Source organism: Mustelus asterias, chromosome 17 (genome assembly GCF_964213995.1).
Source record: "Mustelus asterias chromosome 17, sMusAst1.hap1.1, whole genome shotgun sequence".
Lineage (NCBI taxonomy): Eukaryota > Metazoa > Chordata > Chondrichthyes > Carcharhiniformes > Triakidae > Mustelus > Mustelus asterias.
The window spans coordinates 53,179,200-53,203,630 of NC_135817.1; the positions used below are offsets into that span (position 1 = coordinate 53,179,200).

Here is a 24,431-nt window from a genome sequence, read left to right on the forward strand (position 1 = left end):
GTCCGCATGGGTTTCCTCCAGGTGCTCCAGTTTCCTCCCACAGTCCAATTTAGGTGTATTGGCCATGGTAAATTCTCCCTCAGTGTACCCGAACAGGTGCCGGAGTGTGGCAACTAGGGGATCTTCACAGTGAATTCATTGCAGTGTTAATGTAAGCCTACTTGTGACACTAATAAATAAACTTTAAAACTTTATCTCGACCCGTCAATCCCCCATCCCGAACATTACATTGACATCCCATTCCAATTGCTGCCACTGTCCCTACATCCCTATAAAGCAAGGTGGTTTTTAAAAATTAACAAGGAGCAGAAAATATCTTACCAGCTTTACATTTCTTTTTAATTTAACTTTTTAATTTAGAATTTTTTTACCAGAAGATAACATAATTCAGTACAACTGAAGCTTTTGTGGGGGAATAAAGGAACACAAATCTATAGGAAGCCCCAAGAACCACATTTCAGAATTTGTGTCTTTGAAAATTTTTTTTGAGGTGAACATTTTTAAAAGCTGACCTGGAGTCAGTTTAGCATTTGCAATAAAAGGTAGGACAGAAGCTGGAAACATTACAAAAGTTACAGGAATTCCCTGTGCAATAGGAACTAGTCCTTTCTAGTTCCCTTCTCTTGTTGTGGGGACTGGTAATCTTTTTTGTTCTCACTCAATGTTCTATTAATTGCCATTAAACCTACACAGTGAATGCCAGCAGACATGGATTATCTTATGATTCGGCATTACCCTGTATTTCACAGGGAACAACTAACTCAAATGCATGTTTATCAGTGGGAATCATGGGATTATAATCAGGAACTCGAACTGGATTTCCCCTCTCCCAACTTGTTATGATGGCTACGGCGGATCGTCAATAGATCTCCCCCTGGGCCTCGTAGAGTACGAGCTCCCCTACTAAGCGAGTGGAGGCTCGCCCAATAGGGAAAGAGCAGCGATGAACAACGTTCTACTGTCTTCACTTGGAAGAAGCAAACATTTGTTATGCTCCATTTTTGTAAATAAAATTTGACTGTCATTTGTGCTCAGAAAAAACCAAGCTGGGTTCTACTCAGGCTGGCAGTCGAAGAACTCTGGGACTCGATCTGTACACTGTAACCGCAGAAGCGGTACTCTATACATGTTATAAGTAAAGAGTGTGGTGATGGAAGACTGGCCTTGACAAGATTATTACACAACTCATTATCATTGAGTTCAATTTTGATACCACAATTGTGCCAGTTAAATTGGCACAAACTCAGAATGAAATTTAAGGTCTTTTGTTTTATATGGTGAGCTATCACAAGCCATGGAAGGGACTGGATGATCCTGGTCATTATGCAATAGCCTTCCTTGCTCACAAATATGACTCTTCTGTGATGAAAAGGTAAAAATCATAGAGTGATACAGCGAAGGTGGAGGCCATTCATCCTTTTATTCCTGTGCTGGCTCATTGCAAGGACTATCTAATTATTCCCACTCCCCTGAAATTTCCTCAAAATAATAAAGCTCTTGCTTGAGAGACATGGATGTAGCTTTTCTTCTTTGCTGTGTGTGGCGAGGAGGGGAAATTGGGCAAGAAGCCCTTTTATATCTGGTCTTTCCTCTGATAGCATCAACTTGGGATTGCCTGGAATCCCCTCACTAAGCAAAACTGGACCAGAATCTGCTTTAGCCATAAGCCTAAATGAGGCAGAAGAATATGTTCCTACCAGAGATCTATTACAGATAAGGAGCATTTCAAAGGGAACAAAGCAAAGGAAAGCTGAAAGAATTAAAAATGTAAGCACACAAGCACAGGAAAAGAAATGAAATAGCTTGTGAATTGCTCAAGTAGAGAACAGGGAATAAAGAAATAAGAGGCACATCAGGTATAGTGAATATATGAGTTGCTAAAGGGGTGAGGTTAGACTGCTGAAAAGAACAGCATAAAAAACTGGCAAAGTGAAAAAGTTGCAGCAGCCATGAGCCTGATAGAAGAATGGAAATGGAAATGGGGCAGCAGCTCTAATAGGCAGATGCTTCATTCCACAGGTTTAGTGTTACTCTTTAGTGTTAACCTGCTTCTTTTTTCTGTCAGGCCCCTGGGTCATTGCTGCCTTTCCAGCATGCTCACCGTACCCTTTCTGCTAGCCACGCACTATTTGTTGTCTTCTTCCAATTTACAATGGGTCACCACAATGCTGGTTCTTCGCCCTTCTCCACATCTCTCACCACTGCATCCTTCCATCTGGCCTTGGACTTTCCTCTTCTCCTCCTCCCTGGCACTCCCATCTCCGTCACTCACCTTATCACATTTCCTCTCTCTATCTCCTGCGGCAGTGACCACACCATTTCAACCTTTTCTCTGTTACTTTCTTCGACGCTCCCATGGCCATCACTAACCCCCTGATGTGCTGATTCCTGATTTTGTCCTTTCGCGTTACTTCACACCTCCTTCTCAGCACTCACATCCCAGAAGTATTCAGTTATTGTTCCTCTTTTCTTGATGTTGCCCGAGTTTCTGCATTAAAAAACAAGGCCGGTCTCATAACTGTCTTGTAGATTCTTTTTTTCAGTTTCAGCAATACTTTTCTATCGCGTAACACTCACAATGTTTGTGTCTTGTATACAGAGAAACATAGAAAATAGGAGCAGGAGGAGGCCACTTGGCCCTTCGAATCTGCTCCGCCTTTCATCGCAATCATGGCTGATTGTCCAACTCAATAGCCTAATCCTGCTTTTTCCCCATAACCTTTGATCCCATTCGCCCCAAGTGCTATATCCAGCTGTCTCCTGAATATGTTCAATGTTTTGGCATCAACTAGTTCCTGTGGTAATGAATTCCACAGGCTCACCACTCTTTTGCGTGAAGAAATGTCTCCTCATCTCTGTCCTAAATGGTCTACCCCGAATCCTCAAACTGGTTCTGGGCACACCCACCATCGGGAACATCCTCCCTGCATCTACTCTGTCTGTCCTGTTAGAATTTTATAAGTCTTTATGCAATCCCCCACCTCATTTGTCTGAACTCCAGTGAAAACAATCCGAACCTAGTCAATCTCTCCTCATCATCATTCCTGCCATCAGCCTGGTAAACTTTCGTTGCACTCCCTCGAGAGCAAGAACACACAACTCTCATGCTTATGTTACTTCTATTTTATTCTTGCAGTTTTCAACTTCAGTGCTTTCCAAGTTATACAGTTTCATTTCCCACTTGTGTGGTCTCACCATGGTTTTATTATTTAATTTTTCCCTTATTTTGATTATTTTTATTGTTGTAATGGGAGTCAGTTAGCTCGCTTGGCTACATTGCCCATGTGTAGTTTAGATTAATGGTAACAGTGTGGGTTCAATTCCCATTCCAGCTGAGGCGGACCTGGGGCCTGCCTCCTCGCCCTGACCCTGAGAGTGGAAAGCATTGTCAAAACACCACTGGCAAAAACTGCCATATAAACGACCCAGGATGAAGCACCAGCAGACAATGAGCCACGAACCTGCCTTCAGGCAGTACATACTGTTTTGTCCTGTGTTCAGGGTCTAGATGGGGTTCTTTGGGGTTGGCCTATTTTCCCTAAGTAAGCTACGCACGACTGTAGTTTATCAAAACAATTATTATTTATTTTCAGCTCTCTGTACATCTTAGGAACTCTGCATGAATTTGGACTTCTCCTCCCTCCAGATCGGGGTGGCACAGTGGTTAGCACTGATTCCCCACAGCGCTAGGGACCCAGGTTCAATTCCGGCCTCGGGTGACTGTCCATGTGGAGTTTGCACATTCTCCCTGTGTCTGCGTCTGTTTCCTCCGGGTGCACCGGATTCCTCCCACTGTCTAAAGATGTGCGGGTTAGTAGGATTGGTCATGCTAAATTGACCCTTAGCGTCAGGAAGACTAGCGGGGTAAATACGGGGCGTTACGGGGATAAGGCCTGGGTGGGATTGTTGTCGGTGCAGATTGGGTGGGCTGAATGGCCATCTGCACTGCAGAGATTCCATGATCTCTGTTTTAGGATTATGTCATTGCTTCATAGTTACATCAGCATCCTGTGCTTCTGAAGTTAACCCTTTACTCTAAACACACATGAGATGATGACATAACTGTTGTAATTTAGGAAACGCAGAAGCCAATTTGCATATAAAAAGTTCCCACTAACCGAAATAAGATAACGACCATAGTATCTATTTTGGGCAGAGGGTGAGGGATAAATATTGACCAGGTCATTGGGAGAAGTCTCCTGTTCCTCTGTGAATGGCTCTTGCTACCAAATAAACCTGTTGGACTTTAACCTGGTGTTGTGAGACTTCTTACTCTGTGAATGGTGCCATAGAATCTATTCTATCCACTTGAGACGGTAGACAGAGTCGCAGTTTAACATCTCAGCTAAAAGATGGCATCTCGGATGCTCCAGCACTCCCTCAAATTGAGCTGAAGTGTCAACTTAGATTACATGTTTAACCTTCAGGAGTGGACTTGAACCCACAACCATCTGACACAAAAGGCGAGAGTGCTGCCTATGTTGTTTATCTGTAATAGCTTCCAGTTCTCATGATGGATTTGTACCTGAAGTACTAACTTGTCTGCTCTCTCCACAGCGGCAGCCTCTCCTGCTGGGAGTTACTCACACTTTCTGTTCTAAATTAAAATAGAATTTGAATTGAACATTTAATTAAAAATATTTTTTTCATATCTTATAAATTATTTATAAACTATTAAATATTGAATTTGCAATTTCCATACAGATCATCATTCTACCCAAGATCAGGTTACCTGACACTTATTAACACATATCATTTTCCCCAGTTATGTTCAGCAGAACAATGGACGCAGTACTTTGTTTAATTCCTCCCTCACTCAGGGGCAAGATCTTGCTTTAGTCTTGACAATACAAGTCATTAGTGTTTCCAGTATAACTCTGTTGAGTTTTAGTTCTGATCCCTAAAGGGACTACAGAAAGGCATTCAAACTGAACACTAATGGAGTCAGAGCATAGTGTGCAAATAGCAGGAAATGGTGGCAAGTTATTATTTCAACTTTTACAATCCCTTATGTATATATGGATTAACTTAATATCACTTCCCAAGGGGAAATGGTGGTGCACTGCTTTTCACTTCAATTGGATAATCATCTCTTTCAAGAAGTAGAGTTGAAAGTTACTGTGAAATACTTTTATTTATACATTTCTAATCAATTATAATCAGTTTTACACATTGAAACCGCTTCAGTCTCAGTGACATAATAGTGTGGCAAGTTCAAAGAGCTCATCGACTTCATTAAACCTGAGAACATCTGATCCGCTGCCTTTACCATCTTCCTTCCACTAGCCTACCCGGCCAAACTTCCTCTAAAGATCCCCCTCTGCACTAGCCCTGAGCTCACATCTTGCTCTAGTTTCTCTCCTATCCGAGCTCATCTGGTCCACAAGATTTCACCTTCCTCAACCCTATTTGCATGAAACTGCTAACATCCAAATTCCCTTCCTGCTCTTTATGTTAGTTGCTTTAGAGGTGCTCACTCTTCAGGTACAGTCCCACTTACCTTCGAATCTGCCATCAATAACTCTCTCCTTAAAAAAGGATCCTTGACTTCGCTACCATTCTTGCAAACTACCCCCCATCTCCAACCTCTCTTTGCTCCCCAAGTCCTTGAACATGTTGCGCCTCCCAAATCCATGCTCATCTTTCCCTCAACTCTGTGTTTCATTCCCTCCAATTAGGTTTCTGCCCCTGCCTCTGTACCAAAATGGCTCACATCAAATTAACAAATTACATCTTATGGGCGAACTTAGTGTCCTCCTCAATGGCGAGTTTGGTGGCAGGGAGTGCATTTAATCAGGAGTGAGGGTGGCGAATAGGGACATTGCCACCATCTCAACTTTGCCCCAATTAAGGCCATGGACAGTCTCCTGCCAGCCACCAAATGAGATCCTTCATGCTCATTTAAGGGCCTCAACCCACCACCACTGGTATTCACCCAGCCACAGGCAGGGGACTCGCTTTGTGGGGAGCAAAGCAAACACTGTTATGAGCTCCTAGGGAGGTCCCTCCTTCAAAGACACTCAGTGCCTGATTGAGGGACTAATTTCAGAAGGATTTGGTGATGGTGGTGGTTGAGTGGGAGTGGTCACTGTGGGCCACATACTGCCCTTGCTGTCCAATTCCTGCTCAGCTGTCCCCTCATAAGTGATAGAAATCACAATAATAGCTCTGGGTGGTGCAGTTTTCCAGTTAATATGGAAATTCATGTGTTTACCACATTCTCAACAGAAGTGCATAAATCGAATTCCAAAAAATGACACTTTTTTTCTCTTCCTTTTAAAATGACTTGCTAATGTTCTCACTGTGAGCATTAACTATTTCTTGCAATACAGTTTCAAAGACAACCTTCAGTAACATGTCCATTAGTCATGTTTGAGCTTTGATAGTGAATATTGATGACTGTTTGACTTTAGAGGCATCACGGTCATGACCGTTGTCTAGCTAGTTTTACTTCGAAAGATATTAAGGCTAATTTACTGCCAACTACTAATTGGGGATTAACTAAGGATTCAGCCGAGGGTCTTTCTGTTGTGTATGGCACAGCTACTCCTTGGGAAAGTTCATTGAATCGCTAAGGATGGACATCAATCTGTATTTCTGCAACCTTCAAATTGACATGTAAATGATCCTAGAATCAGAGAGTGATTACAGTAACAGAAGGAAGCCATTCAGCCCATCTTTCTGCTAGCTCACCTGGTCCTAGTCTCCTGCTTTTTCCCTTTGGCCCTGAACGTCTTTTCTCTTCAAATAATTGTTTAACTCTCTTTTGAAAATCATGATTGAATCTGCCTCCACCACAATCCCAGGCAGTGCATTCCAAATCCTAACAACTTGCTACCTAAAAATGGTTTTCTTTATGTTGTCATTACTTCATTTGACAATAACCTTAAATTGGCGTCTTCTATTTCTGGATCCTGCTGCCAAGGGAAGCAATTTCTCCCTATCGACTGTGGCATGACCCCTCATGATTTTGAACACCTCTATCAAATCTCCTCTTAAACTTATCTTCTCCAAGGAGACAGACCTCCAGTTTCGCCAATCTATCCACATAACTCATACTCCTTGTCCCTATAACCGTTCTCATCTCCCCATGCATGTTTGCTTTAAGAGGAGGCAGGATGGAGGGCAAGGCGATACATAGCCGAGGTTGAGCTGAAGGTGGTGACGTGCACTTAAGGTAGAATGAATTTTCGCCTTAGACTGTGTGGACGTTTTGTTGCTCTGGTACTCAGAGCCATTCCCTCGACTGGTACTGGTACATCCACAGATTGATGCAAAACATGTGAGTGAGAGGCAAACGGGCAAGCTGTGACCTCAGAGAGTGGAAGCTGGGATTCATGTCCCGGGAATCTTGGAGAAACCATTAACGTTAGGAGGGAGACCGGGTCTGGACACAGATCTGGAAAGGAGCTTGTACTGTTATTTGTGAAATAAATATTGAGGAAAACTGTTAAAAGTAACATCAGCTGGAAACAGGCACTAATATATCCCCATGAAGAAATAGGAGTTCGTATGCAAACTTAAATTTTGTAAAATGTATATTAAAATAAAACATTTACTTATTTTTATGGGATCATTTTTATGGGATCATTTTCCTTTCTTTCCGTGGTTAACAATATTTTATTGATGAGACAGGAAGTGGCCTGTCAGTTTGGTGTGGACTGTGAAAGAGTGGGCAGGGAGATGAACACTGGTAGTCAAGGGACCAGGGTGGAAATAACCTGGAAAGGAGAGTGTTTGGGTTTGGAGACTGAAGCACAAACTGGCCAGAGAATGGTCTGGAGCACCGTGCAACACTATTGGGATGGTCACTGAGACCCAATACATAACTTCTCGCATTGTTGAAAGGTCCCTGGCAACCATCAGAGTGATCATACATAGACAATGAAAACAGAAAATGCTGGGTAAACTCAGTAGGTCTGGTATTTGTCAGGGACATTTTTATTTCAGATGTTCAGCATCCGCAGCACTTTGTGATCATTCGTTTCGTTTTCAGCTGTTTCCCAAAGACCAAAGTGAATTCTAGAGAGGGAATAAGATAAATCTGTTGGTTATTAATTGATCTTCCATGGTGGGCTGGGGGGGGGGGGGGGGGGGGGGGAGGGATGAACTGAGGCACTGTTGCACTCTTGACTCCTGACTAATCTCAGGATGTGCTTCCTCCTAGTCTGATTTAATGACCAATATTACATGGGTCTACATTTAATTCCAGTTTCAGTTTCTGCAGGGTCTGGCCTTCTTACAGGTGCCTCACAACACCAGGTTAAAGTCCAACAGGTTTATTTGGCAGCACTAGCTTTCGGAGTCTCAAGCTCCTTCATCAGGTGAGTGAGGACTTGTGTTCACAAACAGGGCATATAAAGACACAAACTCAATTTACAAGATAATGGTTGGAATGCGAGTCAAGAGGCGAGTTACAGGCGAGTCAAGAGTTACAAGAAGATATCTTGTAAATTGAGTTTGTGTCTTTATATGCCCTGTTTGTGAACACAAGTCTTCACTCACCTGATGAAGGAGCTTGAGACTCCGAAAGCTAATGCTGCCAAATAAACCTGTTGGACTTTAACCTGGTGTTGTGAGACTTCTTACTGTGGGGTACCCAGTCCAACGCCGGCATCTCCACATCTTCTTTCAGATGGCCATGTGGCTTCTCTTCTGCTAAACTTTCAGTTGCAATATAAACTCTTAAATCTAAATTATTAATTTAACGAAGCTAACATTTCCAGTCACAGCTTTTAAGTACTTAACGTTACTTCAAATTCCTCAATTTCCTGTTGCCACTGGATTGTTGCGTTTTTTCTGCTAGAAGTTGGTTAGCAAGCAAGTGCAGGGGAAGTCAGCAGATAATCCTACACTAAACATCTTGTCAGGAATGGAGATTGATGGATAAATAGATGCATACCTGACCTGAGCTGCTACAGGATTACTACATTGGCATGCAGGAACTCTGAGCAGTTCACCATTGGGAAATCAAACACATTTCTACTAATTCTAGTATTTTATTGCAGATCAGTTCTGCAACTGATAGGTAGTCCTATTTGGACTACCTGCCCCAAGTTAATAAAAGTTTAAGGGAAAGGGCAGTGTTGTGTGGATAAAAGAATGAATTCATTTCAATGCGGCTTGGAAGACCGCATTAGGATTTATCAGTTCTGTGTAAAAACTGAGCAACATTAATTGTCATATTGATTTTACTGTTTGACTGTCCTGGATCCCTAGAAGCAGTTCAAAGCAGTTCATATGATTGACAAACATCATCTCAATAAAAACCTCACGCTTCTGATTTTACTTTTCCCTCGGATATTTATTTTCTTATACTGGGCTTGCGCTTGGTGCATCCCATTACTGACAACCTGACTTAATCATTTAAAAAATATTTCTAGCATGTCTTAAAGGGCCATACTTTGCTGTCAAAATAATGGTGAGGATAGCAGTTTTCACTATTATGTGCAAAGATTATACCAGCTTCAGAAAATGTCAGATGTTGATTGTTTTTTTTATTGTCACATGTATTGGGGTACAGTGAAAAGTATTGTTTCTTGCACACTATACAGTCAAAATATTACATCCATAGAGTACATAGGGGAGAAGGAAAGGATAGGGTGCAGGATATTGTGTTGCAGTTGCAAGTAGAATGAAGAGAAAGGTCAGCTTAATATATGATAGGACCATTCAAAAGTCTGATGACAGCAGGGAAGAAGTCTGTTGGAACATGTTTTCAGACTCTTGTATCTTTTTCCCAATGGAAAAAGGTGGAAGAAAGTATGTCCAGGGTGCGTGGGGTACTTGATTATGCTGGCTGCTTTCCTGAGGCAGCAGGAAGTGTAGACAGAGTCAATGGATGGGAAGCTGGTTTGCGTGATGAACTGGGCATTGTTCACAACCCTTTCTAGTTTCTGGCGGTCTTGGTCAGAGCAGGAGTCATACCAAGCTGCGATACATCTGAATAGGATGTTTTCTATAATGCATCTGTAAAAATTGAGTCGTAGTGGACATGCCAAATTTCCTTTGGCTTCTGAGAAAGTAGAGGCGTTGGTAGGCTTTCTTAACCATAGTGTCTGCGTAGAGGGATCAGGACAGATTGTTGGTGATCTGAAAACCTAGAAACTTGAAGCTCTCGACTATCTCCACTTCATCACCAATGATGTAGACAAGGGCATGTCCACCACTACGCTTCTTGAACTCGATGACTATCTCCTTCATTTTACTGACATTGAAGGAGAGATTATTCTCATTTCACCAGTTCATCTGATTCTCTATCTCTTTCCTGTATTCCGTCTAGTCATTGTTTGAGATCTGACCCACTACAGTGGTATATCATCAGCAAACTTGAAAATTAAGTTGGAGTGGAGTTGGAGTTTGAAGCAGAAATCCAAAAGTTATTGCCTCAGTTGTATCTTTCCAGTTAGTTTCATTAAAAAAAACAACATCTGTCGGTCCCACTATTCAAATGCAATGAATGACCTGAAATTGTTATGCATGTACAGTAGATGCAAACTAAAGAAAGTTAAATCTTGTCATTGTCAGTTTAAGGATTTTTTAACAAAGTGATATGTCTTAATTACAGCTGAACAACTTATCTGGCACTGAAAATTGAACTATTACAAGCATAAAGTCTCATTCTTTCAGGTTTTAATTGATTGGGATTTTTAAGATGCAACATTGTAAATCAAACATGTTCTTGCTTTTTCCTTGTCACTTTTTCAAGCTTTCTTTTAATCCAGTCTTTCTTTCCCTCTCGTTTAGTTCTCTTTCTGTACCTGATTTGGGATTGAATTTATCCAATGTTAATTTGCACTGCTCTTCATAACCCTGCAATCAGATGGGATAAGGAGATGTGCAGTTATTTACCCAATTCACCCAGGTTCCAGACATTGTCAGCTCATAGGTCCCCTAACTAGCAATGCAAAATGCCATTGCTGTTAAACACAACGGGTGGGATTTTGTGGCCTCGCTCGGTCAATGGAGATTTCTGTTGTCGGTGGTAGACTTCTGGCCTATAAGCCTAACTAATGGTGAATGCCATTCGCTGCTCTGCGATAGCAAATTGTGGCTCATTCTTTTAAGATTTAGTCGGTTCAGGCACGAAGGGCTAACCGGTCTTATTCTGTGCTGCATCATAGAATCCCTACAGTGCAGAAGGAGGCCATTCGGCCCATCAAGTCTACACCGACAACAATCCCACCCAGGCCCTATCTCCCTAACCCCGCGTATTTACCCTGCTAGTCCCCCTGACACTAAGGGCCAATGTAGCATGGCTAATCATACTGTAATCAAGCTTTAGTTTACAGTAAACTGAAGTAAATTAGAACTCCTGTAAAACTGTTACCTTTAGGGGAGCAAAGCAATGAGATTTAGGAAAATCACCTCAGGAATAAGTGGATCCTTCCAGTCCATTTGGAGTTTAGACAATTAAATATTGTGGGTGTACTGAAGGGGGAATCTCATAGAAACCTATAAAATTATAACAGGGCTGGACAGGGTAGATGCAAGAAGGATGTTCCTGATGGTGGTGGTGTCCAGAAACGGGTCACAGTCTGAGGATACAGGGTAGACAGTTTAGGACGGAGATGAGGAGAGATTTCTTCACCCAGAGAGTGCTCAGCCTGTGGAAATTGCTACCACAGAAAGTTGTTGAGGCCAAAACATTGAATATTTTCAAGAAGGAGTTAGATATAGCTCTTGGGGCTAAAGGATTCAAAGAATCTGGGGGGGAAGGCAGGATCAGGCTCTTGAGCTATGATCATAATAAATGGCGGAACAGGTTCGAAGAACCGAATGGCATCCTCCTGCTCCTATTTTCTATGTTTCTATGTTACATGCTTGATATTTCAAATCCTGATGTGGAGATGCCGGCGTTGGACTGGGGTAAACACAGTAAGAAGTTTAACAACACCAGGTTAAAGTCCAACAGGTTTATTTGGTAGCAAAAGCCACACAAGCTTTCGAGGCTCTGAGCCCCTTCTTCAGGTGAGTGGGAATTCTGTTCACAAACAGAACTTATAAGACACAGACTCAATTTACATGAATAATGGTTGGAATGCGAATACTTACAACTAATCCAGTCTTTAAGAAACAAAACAATGGGAGTGGAGAGAGCATCAAGACAGGCTAAAAAGATGTGTATTGTCTCCAGCCAGTGAAACTCTGCAGGTCCACGCAACTGTGGGAGTTACAAATAGTGTGACATAAATTCTGATTCTAGGATCGCATGATAAAGACTCAGGAGGAAAAAAGCAGAAATATTTATGTGAAATAGTGTGACATAAACCCAATATCCCGGTTCAAATCTATTTAGTTCAAATCCAAGCAGGAATGGAGTTCATTGAGTACTCCTGGCCTGTTGTACCACCTGCCTCATTGTGCAATCCTATCCCATTGTGCTACCTGCTGTCAATGTGATGCACATTGCCCTGGGGATCTAGCCTGGGAGTGCAAAGTGGGTACAGCAAATACTCCATGAACCTGAGCAGGTAACCCTGAGCAAACAAGATTTTGCACCTTTGGTCCTCATTTGAGTGAGACCAGTGAGATGTGCACAAAGGCTGGGCATCCGGAAGCAGTCCAAACAGTGAAGAAACATTGTGTTTAGGGCTGCAAGAAGAAAGTATACTAAGTGACATGGGAATATTCATCAGTTTGCAGTGGTCGTAGTATTTTTTGGGTCTGCTGCCTGGTCATTTCCCTTTGTAACAGCCTAGTCCACTCCTCCATCGCCCCCAACACTTCATCCACTTCCCATGGCACTTCCCTATGCTATCACAGAAGGTGCAACACCTGCCCCTTTCCCTCCTCCCTCCTCACTGTTCCAGGGCCCAAACACTCCTTTCAGGTGAAGCAGCAATTCACTTGCACTTCCTCCAATTTGGACTCTGGGGAGTTTATTTTCTCTTATTTGGTTCCTCTGGCTTCTCCCAACACAACCCTACACCCTCCCCCACATAGCCACTGTTCCTTGTTGTTCAGTATTACTCCCACTGAGCATTTACTTTTGTTCTCCTTTTAACACATTCTGCTATCCTACCTTAGTCACTATTAACACTCTTCAGTCCCTACTGGCACCATTAACAACCTGGCACAGTGGTTAGCACTGCTGCCTCACAGCGGCAGGGACCAGAGTTCAATTCCCAGATTGGGCCACTGTCTGTGTGGAGTTTGCACATTCTCCCTGTGTCTGCATGGATTTCCTCCGGGTGCCCCGGTTTCCTCCTGCACTCCAAAGATGTGTGAGTTAGGTGGATTGGCCGGGGTAAATTGCCTTTAATGTCAGGGAGATTAGCAGGTTAAATACTTGGAGTTACAGTGATAGGGCCTGGGTGGAATTGTTGTGCAGGTTTGATGGGCCGAATGGCCTCTTTCTGCACGGTAGGGATTCTATGATTTTGATTCTATAATTTTGTCTCATTTCCATGACATCTTTGAAAATCTCTCCTCATCTCTGACCCATCACTGACTTTCCTGTCTTCCCCACCTCCTCTCTAAGTGTTCCTGCTGCTGTCAGACTTTTGAATGGTCCTATCCCACATTAAGCTGATCTTTCTCTTCACCCTATTGGTAACTGCAATACTATATTCTGCACCCTACCTTTCTTTCTCCCCTATGTACTCTATGAATGGTATGTTTTTTCTGTAATAGCTCGCAAGAAACAATCCTTTTCACTGTAACCCTATACACGTGACAATAATAAATCAATCAATAATTCTTCACATTTCTATCCCTTTTTAGTTCTGCACAAGAATCCTATGGACTCGGAATATTAATTGTGTTTCTCTCTCCACAGATGCTTCCAGGCCTGTTGCGTTTAACCAGCATTTTCTGTTTTTATTTCAGATTTCCAGCATCTGCAGTATTTTGCTGTTATTTGCGTGTTCGTATATAGTCTAGTGTGAACGTGGAACTGGGCAAAGATAGAGCAACAAGACCATTTGAGTTTCTGGGAGGGCTTTTAAACTAATTTAAATAAAACAATCCGTACAAAACTACCTGTAATAGGAAAGTCATGATGTGGAGGTTGGAGCAACTAAAATGAAAATGCCTTCAGTTGCCCACTGTCAAGCAGACACTGAGGGTCCTATTTTACCATTTTGATTTTAAGTGCTGGGCGGACTTGAAACTGGGAGTGCTTCAGATCCGACTTTTAGACCCGTTCTCAGGCGCCCCCATACACACTCTGCCTGAAAAAATATCAGCGATTCCAAATAGTGCTGCAGAAGCCCGTGGGCAGGGCTTAACACACCCGAAACCCTGCAGCTCCGATCGGCGCCTCCAACTGCGCATGTGCAGAAGAAAAATAATAGAATGCTGCTCCCCTGCCACATCGCTCCCAGGCCGGATAATGTTCCCTCCTGGCCCCCAATGACATTGCCCCACCCCTCTCAACATTACTGACCCCCTATCCCCCCACCGCCACCCAGACCAATCGTGGGCCCCTTCCCCTCTTCCCCCCCAACTGATCTCAGGCAGAGTGGCAGCGGACCCCTCCTTCCCCACCACTGATCTCAGGAAGAATGACAGTGGACCCCCTTTCCCCGCACTGATCTCAAGCAGAGAGCTGTCCAATGCTCGGCACTTATCTCCTCACTAACTGGAGCGCCCGAATCAGACTTTTGTGGAGCATGTCTGTTTTGCGCCGATTCGGGATTGGTGAACGCGGTGGTAAAGGGGGAAGTGGCAGTAAGGTTGGGCCTGCAGCCCACTAAGTCAATTTAAATGCATGCAAATTCATTTAAATGGTCATCGCGCCCGTTTTGGGCGTGGTCTCGATCACGGCCATTTTTGAGCTTTGGTAAAGGGGGAACCGGCGTGGAGGCGGGCGCAGATCGCGCTACTCACCTCATGCCCGACTTCATCAAGTTTTCACGCCCGAAAGCGGACACAACTTGATGGTGAAATCGGGCCCTGCATGTCACCTGGGCATGAACTGCAGCTTAAATAATAGACAAGTAGTTAGGGGAAACCTGACCAGTGTTTTGATGTATTCTGGGCTGCAGGTGGCTGACTTGGCTGGGCCCAGGTGGTTTCAGTTCCAGATTATCCAGCTAGAAAATCAGAATTAGAACCAGTGTGAACTGAAATTGCTCTGAAGCACTGACATTCAACATATTAATTGCCTCAAGTTGTACTGTTTAAGACGTTAGATTTTGGTCTATTATAACTTGCAACAGCCATAACAAACAAGCACCACCTTTTCAGGTTAAATACAGATTGTTTATTGGTCTTCAGTAAGACAAACTGATAGGCGGAGGCCATGTTCTCAAAATAAGAAACTCTAATCAATCTCCCCTGTTACTGTGAATAGTAATGACCCAGGAGTGGTGTTTAGCTTCCAGACGATGTAACAATGCAGCCTACGGTGAATTTCACATGATATTGACAATCCTCTCATCACCTTCATGAGCACAGTTCTGAGAAACTTCGAATAATTGTACAGCATCCACACACTACTGGGCTAGGGCTCTCGTCATATCCGACCAGAGTCTTCAGGGAGTAATTCTCCTATCTCATTCCCAGCGAGTAGCAGTGTAGGCACCATCTCCATTTCGCAAAGGAGGTGCTCACTGAAATCTGCCATGTTTTTGCAAGAAGATCTTGTGGCCTCAGAGCAGGTCGTAAATGACATTGTCGGTGTGAAGGTGACTGTGGCCATAAACTTAGTGGCTTTCAGTTTGCAGCAAGCAACATCTCACACATCTTGCAGTTCAATATCCACTCTTTTCTATAAGGGAGGTCACTGACTATCTGCATGTAAAAAGAGGGGAAACAATGCAGAAAGCGAGCACATGCCTTGCCAGAACAACTGGCTTCCCCATGCTTCAGGGAGCTGTTGACTGCACATACATCGCTTTGCAGGCACCACATGTAAATTCAGAAATGTACTAAATTGGAGTGTACCGTACCCTCAATGTGCAGCTGGTGTGTGCAGCCCATGCCAGTCAATGCATGGCATCCTGACAGCAGTCATCATGCCTTTATTCTGCACCAGTTTGTTATGCCATCAGCATTTGAGTCACCCACGGAGACCAGAAGGTCGTTGTTGGATGTCAAAGATTATCCACTGATAACCTGGCAACCTGCACACACAGCATTCATAAAACCGGAACCACACTGCCACATGAAAAATCATCAAAAAGACCATTGGATATTTCAGCAATTCACCTACTGCTTGGACTGCTATGGAGTAATCCCGCATACTCTCACATTATAAGTTGTCAAAATACATTGCACGCACTCTCTGATACATTTCCCTCTCTCTTACAAGACAAGCTGATGCGCAACCGAAGGGGAAGTGGGATGTGAGGAGAATTAGGCATGTATGTAATATTTAGTTTCAGTCATGGCCTTTCCAAAGATGGTGAACACAATCTCCTTCATTGGGATGAGGTAGCCGTGTCTGTCCCCCGCTGGTTAGGTGCTGCTGCCTGTGATTCTGCATCACCGTGTCCTGTAAGAGAAAGGGAAATGTATTATTGAGTGCGGTGCAATGTATTTTGGTGATATGACCATCATGGTTGAATAGCTTGCAGCAGTATGTGAGGGTGAGGTGAAGCAATGAATGTGAGGTAAGAATAAAGGTGAATAGAGCTGGTTAGTAGTCGAGTGAAGAGGATGGTGGTGATTGGCGCAGTGTGTGAGGCTGGTGGTTCATTTGTGGGGATTTGGTATTTGAAGATGCATTCACTGACCTTGACCACTCAGGTGAGGACATTGAACTTCATGTGGAACTGCACCTGGAGTTACATTGCCTCAAAAGGTATCGGCTCCCATTACCTTTGCAGTATCGGTTTGGAGGGTCTTCTGATCTCCAGTGGGTAGGGGACCTCCCTCCTTCTCTCCATCTTCTGTATCACGGCCCCCATGCAGCACTATCCTGCTGTACCATCTTTTCCAGCCACTTTCAGCACCTGCTACAGCAGGAACACAGTTGCCTTTTAAGTGGTGCAGACTGCCTTGAACTTGTGCAGGCAGTCTTTAAGCAGTGCTAGTTTTGCATGAATTTGCATACCCTACTCAGCCTGCAGCCCCTGAGCAATATGCTCGGCGCTGGCTGTACTACAATGATGGATAATGAACGAGCAGCACAAAGTTTGTTTGCTGCCTGCATCGGAGGCAAAGGGCAGAGGTTAATCGCACAACCCCCAATTTGTTTAGGGACCAAATTGAATTTCGTGGCCTGGGTTTTTGTAAAATTGAACCATTTTCCTTATTAAAACATGCGTTCAGCTTCTCTATGCAAATAAGCTGCCTTTGTCACCTCAAATCAGCCCCGAGTCACTTACTATATATTTCTTATTAATTGTCCAGAATACCACATGTCGGCTTTGATGATTGCCCAGCTGAAATGCTGTAAAGAAGAAAATAAGATTTCAGTTCTTTTCCTGTTCCTAAACTGGTTCCTAACAGAATTCTGTTGAGTAGGATTTGAATGATAGCATCTAATAATGTGTTCTACCCAGCTCAGATTGTCTTTCTTGAACTGAAAAAAAACCCTTCTATTTAGTTTTCCCTTGATGGTCTAATTGGTGTATTTAATCTATTGCTATGTTGCCAGCCAACAGGGTGTCGCAATTAGGAATACAGATTGGCCTATTAATAGTCCATTCTCAAAGATCATTAACCCTTTTACTTGCTGGTTCGGATGATTCAGGAGCTCTGGAAATGTCACCAGCTTCTGGTTTTCAAAATCATTACTCAACGTTTCTTGTTGTCTCTTAAAAAAGTGAAAACACTCTGACTAATTCCATCGGTTTAATTCACAAAATGACAAACAATTGGGATGCTATAAATGTTGAAACAAAAATGTTAAAGTAGCAATGGAAACAAATCTAGGGTAATGCTTTCCCAGGTACGTTTTGTTCAAAGCTAAAGAAATGGATAGAAAATAGGAAAGTGGGGGATCATAGAATTCCTACAGTGCAGAAGGAGGCCATTCGGCCCATTGAGTCTGTATCAACCACAATCCCACTCAAGCCCTATCCCCATAGCCCCCCACATTTATCCTGCTAATCCCCCTGACACTGGGTCAATTTAGCATGGCCAATCCACCTAACCCGCACATCTTTGGACTGTGGGGGGAAACCGGAGCACCCGGAGGAAACCCACGCAGACACAAGGAGAAAGTGCAAACTCCACACAGACAGTGACTGAGGCCGGAATTGAACTTGGGTCCTTGGCACTGTGGGACAGCAGTGCTAACCACTGTGCCACCATGCCGCCCCAAGCATTTGGGAATGTTTCTGCCCAGACCCGAACCGAGGACCTTTCACGTGTGAGGCAAACATGATAACCACTACACTACAGAAACACCGTGATAAAAAGAAGCAAGTAAATAATAATAAGGTAGTTAGGTAAAATACAAAGAAGTCTATTCATTTTATAAATGCTTCTATATTTCCATGTTTCCATGTAATTCTGTCTATATCTATGTGTCTGTCTATGACTTCTTTTGACATGTTTGCATACCTATCTGTACTTGCGTGTTTGCTTATGTTACTTTATGGACTGATTTGTACCATGGTCACTATGGCACTACCATCTCCCCCAACAGATTGTGGTCTGCCTACAATCCTGACAGCAACAATGTAAATGTTAATTGCTTTGAGGAGAGACTTCTGCCCCTTAGGAGGAGGTCCTGCCTTAGAGTCAAGCTGCCTTAGAGCCAATCAATCAGCTGACTGGCAACTCTGTAGTCTCAACAGTGCCACCCAGAGTGATGGCTGCTACTGGGACTACAGGCAGTCCTATCATGACAAGGAGCCCAGGTAGTCCAGAGTCAGGAGTCTCACCAATTCTTGCCAACCTGTCCTAGTGAGAGCGGCTGAGGGTACAAGGATGTTGGGTTCAAGAGGCCAGTGGGAGGGTTAAAATGTGGGATGACCTTGGCGGGTGCCGCTGCTGGGCCCAAGGGAACTGCAAAGGAGGCTCCATATCTCTTCATCCCATGCCTGACACCAGCCCAATTTCAGACTAATTGGGGTTGGATAGGTAGGCAGCAGGAAGGCCACTCACTAGATTTTACATGCTACCCTACCTTCAAACCAGCAAGCAATGGAGCACAAACTCCTGACCTGTGTATGTGTGCACTTGTGTGTGTATGTGCCTATGTGTATGTTCTGGCGTGTGCCACAAGTCTGTATGTGTGCGTGTGCTCCTATTTGTGTGTATGCGCCTGTGTGTATATTCCTGTGTGTGTGTGTCGCATGTCTGTACATGTGCATGCACCCGTGTATGTGTGTGTTTGTGTGTGTGTGCTTGTGTGTATGTTCCTGTGTACGTGTATGTATGTGCCTGTGTGTGCTGCATGTCTGTATGAGTGCGTGCACCTGTGTGTATGTCTGTGTATCTGTATGTGTCTATGCCAGTCTTTGTGTGCTCCTGTGTGTTATTATCTTTGTCTGTCTGTATCTGCTTCTGGTATCTGAGTCAATCCACATGATTGCATGTGTGAAGATAAATTCTATCGTAATTTAAAAACATTTTAAAAACTGGTGGTAATGATACCTCCAAATATTTTCCTCCCTTTCTGTCAATGGCTCCATAACAAAAGCTCTTCCACATTTGCACCTATTATTTTTGATGCGCAGTGATAGGAATAACAAAGCAATGTTTTCTTCCTACTTCTTCATTCCCTTTCTTACTTAATTTTTTAGTTAATCATCTGTAATTCCAAACAAGCTATTAATTTATCTATATCTATTCATCATGACAATGTTAGCTTTTGTCTCAGAAATGAGGCATAAAATTAAATGTCCTAAGTAGAGAATGTGTGGCAAATTGGACTGGCACTTTCGAGGGCTGTGGTCTGTTCCAGATATTAATAATGATACACTGCTAGAAACTGCAAATAGAAATGATGTCAAAGTGAGAAGATTAAAAGCATTGCTTAAAAATTGGAAGTAATTGATCCATTTTATTTTTCAAAATCATCAGCCCTTGGAATGGAAACATTTGCTAGCTGAACAGCCCTGACATTTATTAGGCGAACATCAGTGTAGGACGGTTACATATTATACATTAATGTGTGCCTGATCCACTCAGCTCCATTAATCAATATATAGTAGATTTATTGTGCTTCTCCAAAGCCTCCAAAGAGCTCACTAAATCCTTTTGTCTGTGAGCTGCCGTCTATGCAGTTTTAGTCTCCTTGCCTTGGCTGCCAGCTCATGTCAAACATAGGGGAATATAGTCGGCACTCAGCTAGTCTAAAGTGGATGACATGTTGGTGGCATATCAGTCATGTAATGTCCGTTTTTCAATCGTGTTAAATCATCATTTGTTTTTCAGTTGTTGCTTAGAGAAACTATTTTTGGGGGTTTTTTTCACATACCAAGCCCATGCTGGTTAGCTCAGTTGGCTGGATGGCTGCTTTGTGATGCAGAGTGACCCTGACAGCGTGGGTTCACTTCCTTTACCAGCTGAGATTATTCATGGCCTTCTCAACCGTGCCTGAGGTGTGCTGATCCTCGGGTCAAATCACCACCAGTCTGCACACTCTCACAAAGGGGAGAGCAACCTATGGTCATCCAGGACTAAGGCGACTATTTTACCATGTTGATGTCTTTCGAAGCATCATGAGTCCAAAAGTCCTTGGCTTAACAGTCCAGCGATAGTGCCGTGATTTACCCGTCTATGACCTCTGGTATTGATCCCACCAAAGTTCAAGGGATTTGAGGTCAAGTTAAGTTATTATGTAAGGCAGTCTTGCTAATGAGGACAAATCTCAGATGTTGCTGTAGTGTCAGGGAAGATCCTACAAACCGCAGTTTTGGGGTGTCTAGGTCCACACGGAAATCCATCTTACCTGGGTCCATTGATAGGAAACAATTAAAATTACTTAGAATTCTTCAGAAGACCAGACCATAACATAGGCCTGGGAAATTAAGTGGGCCTCAATTCTGAGATTGGGTTGAAATGCCTGCTCCCAGATAAATGTACCAATTATCCAATGTTCCCTTGAGACTAGGATAGCATGAACTCTTGTATGGAAGCCCCTTTCCAAAATCTAATCCTACACCACAAGCATTGGGGTTGTGAATCTGGTCTTAACAAGGACGTGTAAAAATGGTCATTTCTGGGCCCTGGTCCTCACTGCAGAGGTTTCTTAAGTATCCTGCTTATGATACAGTGGAGAGTACCGGAACACCTCTGGAATTTTGGTGCCAAGTGTCAGCAAAAAGTTCCTCGACCGACAGCCATTATTTCTGTTGTGCAGTTTTCCATATTCAGAATATATTCTGAAAAGAAATTATTGTTGTTTTTTTACACAGTACTTTATTCTAATACTCCCTACTGCATACAGTGATTTGTTTCCCAGGAACCAGTTTGCAAGCGAGAATGATTTCATTACACAGTTACTTCTTATGTTACGATGCAATCTGAGGGACTTGCAATCCGCAGGTTATTTTTAAATTACCAGCAGGAGTAACATTACAATTGGCATGTTAATATACGAGTGCTTTGATTAAATATTAATGCTGCGCAGATCTGCACAAAAAGGATGCAAACATGGCAGTTTTTTTGGATATAATACCTGTTGTACATCACATTGATGGCCTCAATGAATATTGAAGAGCTGAAACAGCATCAATGCCAAATTATTCCAGTGAAAAGTAAAAGCAGGAACAGGAGGAAATCTTTTTCTGTTTCTCAGCCAGGTTTCGTAGCTGTCTTAGTTATATTTTGCTTTTATTCGTAGCTATCTTTGTTCTTGGCCAGATGGAGTCACACTAAACCTCGGTATATTTGAAATTATCCTGCTCATCACTGACTAATCTCCTTGCATTTTCCATGGCAAAACAGTTACTCAAATGACTCACAGTCCTCTCAATTAGTTAATTGACTCGGGGGAAAAAAATGAACAATACAATCCTTGAAGTGGTTTGCTTAAGTTGTCTGTTTTGTAGACCTGAGATTGTGAGTTTGAGTCACATGTTGTCAGATGGACCAATGCAACCACAATTATGAAGAGTGTTATTTGATGTTGACTAGTTTGTTATGTGGGTTAAAGTTTTAAAGTTAAAAAATTTATTTATTAGTGTCATAAGTACGCTTACATTAACACTGCAATGAAGTTACTGTGAAAATCCCCCAGTCTTCACACTCCGGCGCCTGTTCGGGTACACTGAGGGAGAATTTAGCATGACCAATGCGTCTAACCAGCACATCTTTCTGATTGTAGGAGGAAACCGGAGCATCCGGAGGAAACCACGCAGACACAGGGAGAACATGCAGACACCCTACAGACAGTGACCCAAGCTGGGAATCAAACCCGGGTCCCTAGCACTGTGAGCCGGGTTCGAGTCACTGTCTGTGTTGAGTCTGCACGTTCTGGTGTCCTACTTAAAAGTAAATTGCACAGCACAAATTATGGAGAAGTGCTTGCTCCGGCAGTAGAGGAAGATGGCTTAGATCTTGCAATAGTAATGATGGCAAAACTGTCAGTATTCACCATCATTATTCCTCTGAAACTTACAGCAACTTCTGGCATCTGCACAGACATAGTTAAATGTAGAAATCTAGAAGTTGCTTTACTTTTGTTCATAAATAGGACATGGGCGTCGCTGGTTGTTCGAGCATTTATTGCACATTCCTAATTATCCTTGAACTGAGTGGCTTGCTAGATCATTTCAGACAACAGTTAAGAGTCAACCACATTGTTGTGGATCAGGAGTCAATAATGAGCCATTTGGAGGCCACACCAGGTAAGGATGGAAGATTTCCTTCCCTAAAGGACATTAGTGAGTGAACTAGATGGGATTTTACGACAATTGACAATGGTTTCATGGATATCAGTAGACTTTTGATTCCAGATTGCTCTTGAATTCAAATTTCACTATCTGTCATTGCAATCAGTAATTCTTTGCTGGACCAAAACGTGTGCTGTTGAAAACTGCAAATAACTAGAAGTAACAGAATAACAAAAACATGCCCTTTTACACAATTAGATTTGCTGTAGAAATCCTTGGAAAAGTTGCATCTTTTTGAACACGGTGTGTAACTGGGTTCATTTTTACTGCTGAACTACCTATCTGGCCCTGATAAACCAATGTTATATTTGTAGAATGCCAGATTTCTCCATTATGTTATTTTATAAATCCAGATTTTTAAATTTCTAAAAGCTTGTTTATGATAGTTCAGCTTCTACTGTGATTCCATATAAGTATCAATGATTTATTTCGCTCTCTGTAAAATGATATTAGAAAGTAAAAAACAATCAGTGCATTTTACTTCCTGGTCTGCTGGCTGCGTTGTCTATTTCTGAGTGCTTGGCTGATTACACGGTTTGATAGGCTCGCTGCTCCTGGACACCTAGAGATTCCCTTTGACTTGGTGCGCAATTCAAACTAATATCAAGAAAGGGGAAATCTGCACCTCTGAGATTGCTCAACCTTTATGGTGGCACAGTACTTAGCACTGCTGCCTTACAGCGCCATGGACCTGGGTTCGATTCCCACCTTGGGTCACTGTCTGTGCAGAGTTTGCACATTCTCCCCGTGTCTGCATGGGTTTCCTCCGGGTGCTCCGGTTTCCTCTCTCAGTCCGAAAGACTTGCTGGTTAAGTACATTGGCCATGCTAAATTCTCCCTCAGTTGTACCCTACTTGACGGAGTGTGGCGACTAGGGGATTTTCACAGCAACTTCATTGCAGTGTTAAACGTACGCCTACTTGTGACGCTAACAAATAAATTTTAAACTTTAAAACTCTTTACCGGGAGCTTTCTTGGAGGTCAGTAGCACGTCTCCTCATTTTACCATTCACTGCAAAATCTGAGCTATTATGGTTGCTAGAATATGAAAGAGAAAAAAATAAGGAAAATGGTAACAAAATGTATTGTATGTTCACCATTGTGACCCAATTTTATTTTTCTTCACAGATTGTAGATTAAAGGTCAAGCAAATGAAGAGGAACATTGTAGTAAAAGAAAATGACAACATTCATTTCGACTGTGTCATCACAAATCAAACAAGACCAGACTCGCAGTTCTCTGTACAATGGTACATTCAGAGATCACTGGAGAAAGATGACAAACTCATCCTGATATCAAACCGTGATGGTGTGGTCGAGTATAAGGACTGGTTAAGAAGAGACAAGAAAAAGGAGCGACTGCAGGCCGCAAAACCATTAAGCGGGCATTACACTTTGGTCTTACTAAAAGCTGATATTGTCGATAGTGGGAAATACTATTGTCACGTGGAGGAATGGCTACTCAACCCCAACAACATCTGGTATAAAGTCGGAGAGAATGTGTCCGGACTGACCTCCGTCACTGTCCAGCGTCCAGGTACTGAACCTATGTTTAATCATAGAATCCCTACAGTGCAGTAGGAGGCCATTCGGCCCATCAAATCTGCACTGACAACAATCCCACCGAGGACCCATCCCCGTAACCCCGTGTATTTACCCTGTTAATCCTCCTGACGCTAACGGCAAATTT

General features: G+C 42.9%; 1 protein-coding gene across 1 annotated transcript in view; it reads left to right on the forward strand.

Moving 5' to 3' along the window:
- LOC144506482 (immunoglobulin superfamily member 3-like) overlaps positions 1-24,431 on the forward strand; it is a 225,883-nt gene that overhangs the window by 172,026 nt on the left and 29,426 nt on the right. The window contains exon 7 of the mRNA XM_078232661.1: positions 23,871-24,278. Within this exon, the coding sequence (XP_078088787.1) occupies positions 23,871-24,278 (408 nt within the window). The remainder of the gene's footprint in view (positions 1-23,870; positions 24,279-24,431) is intronic.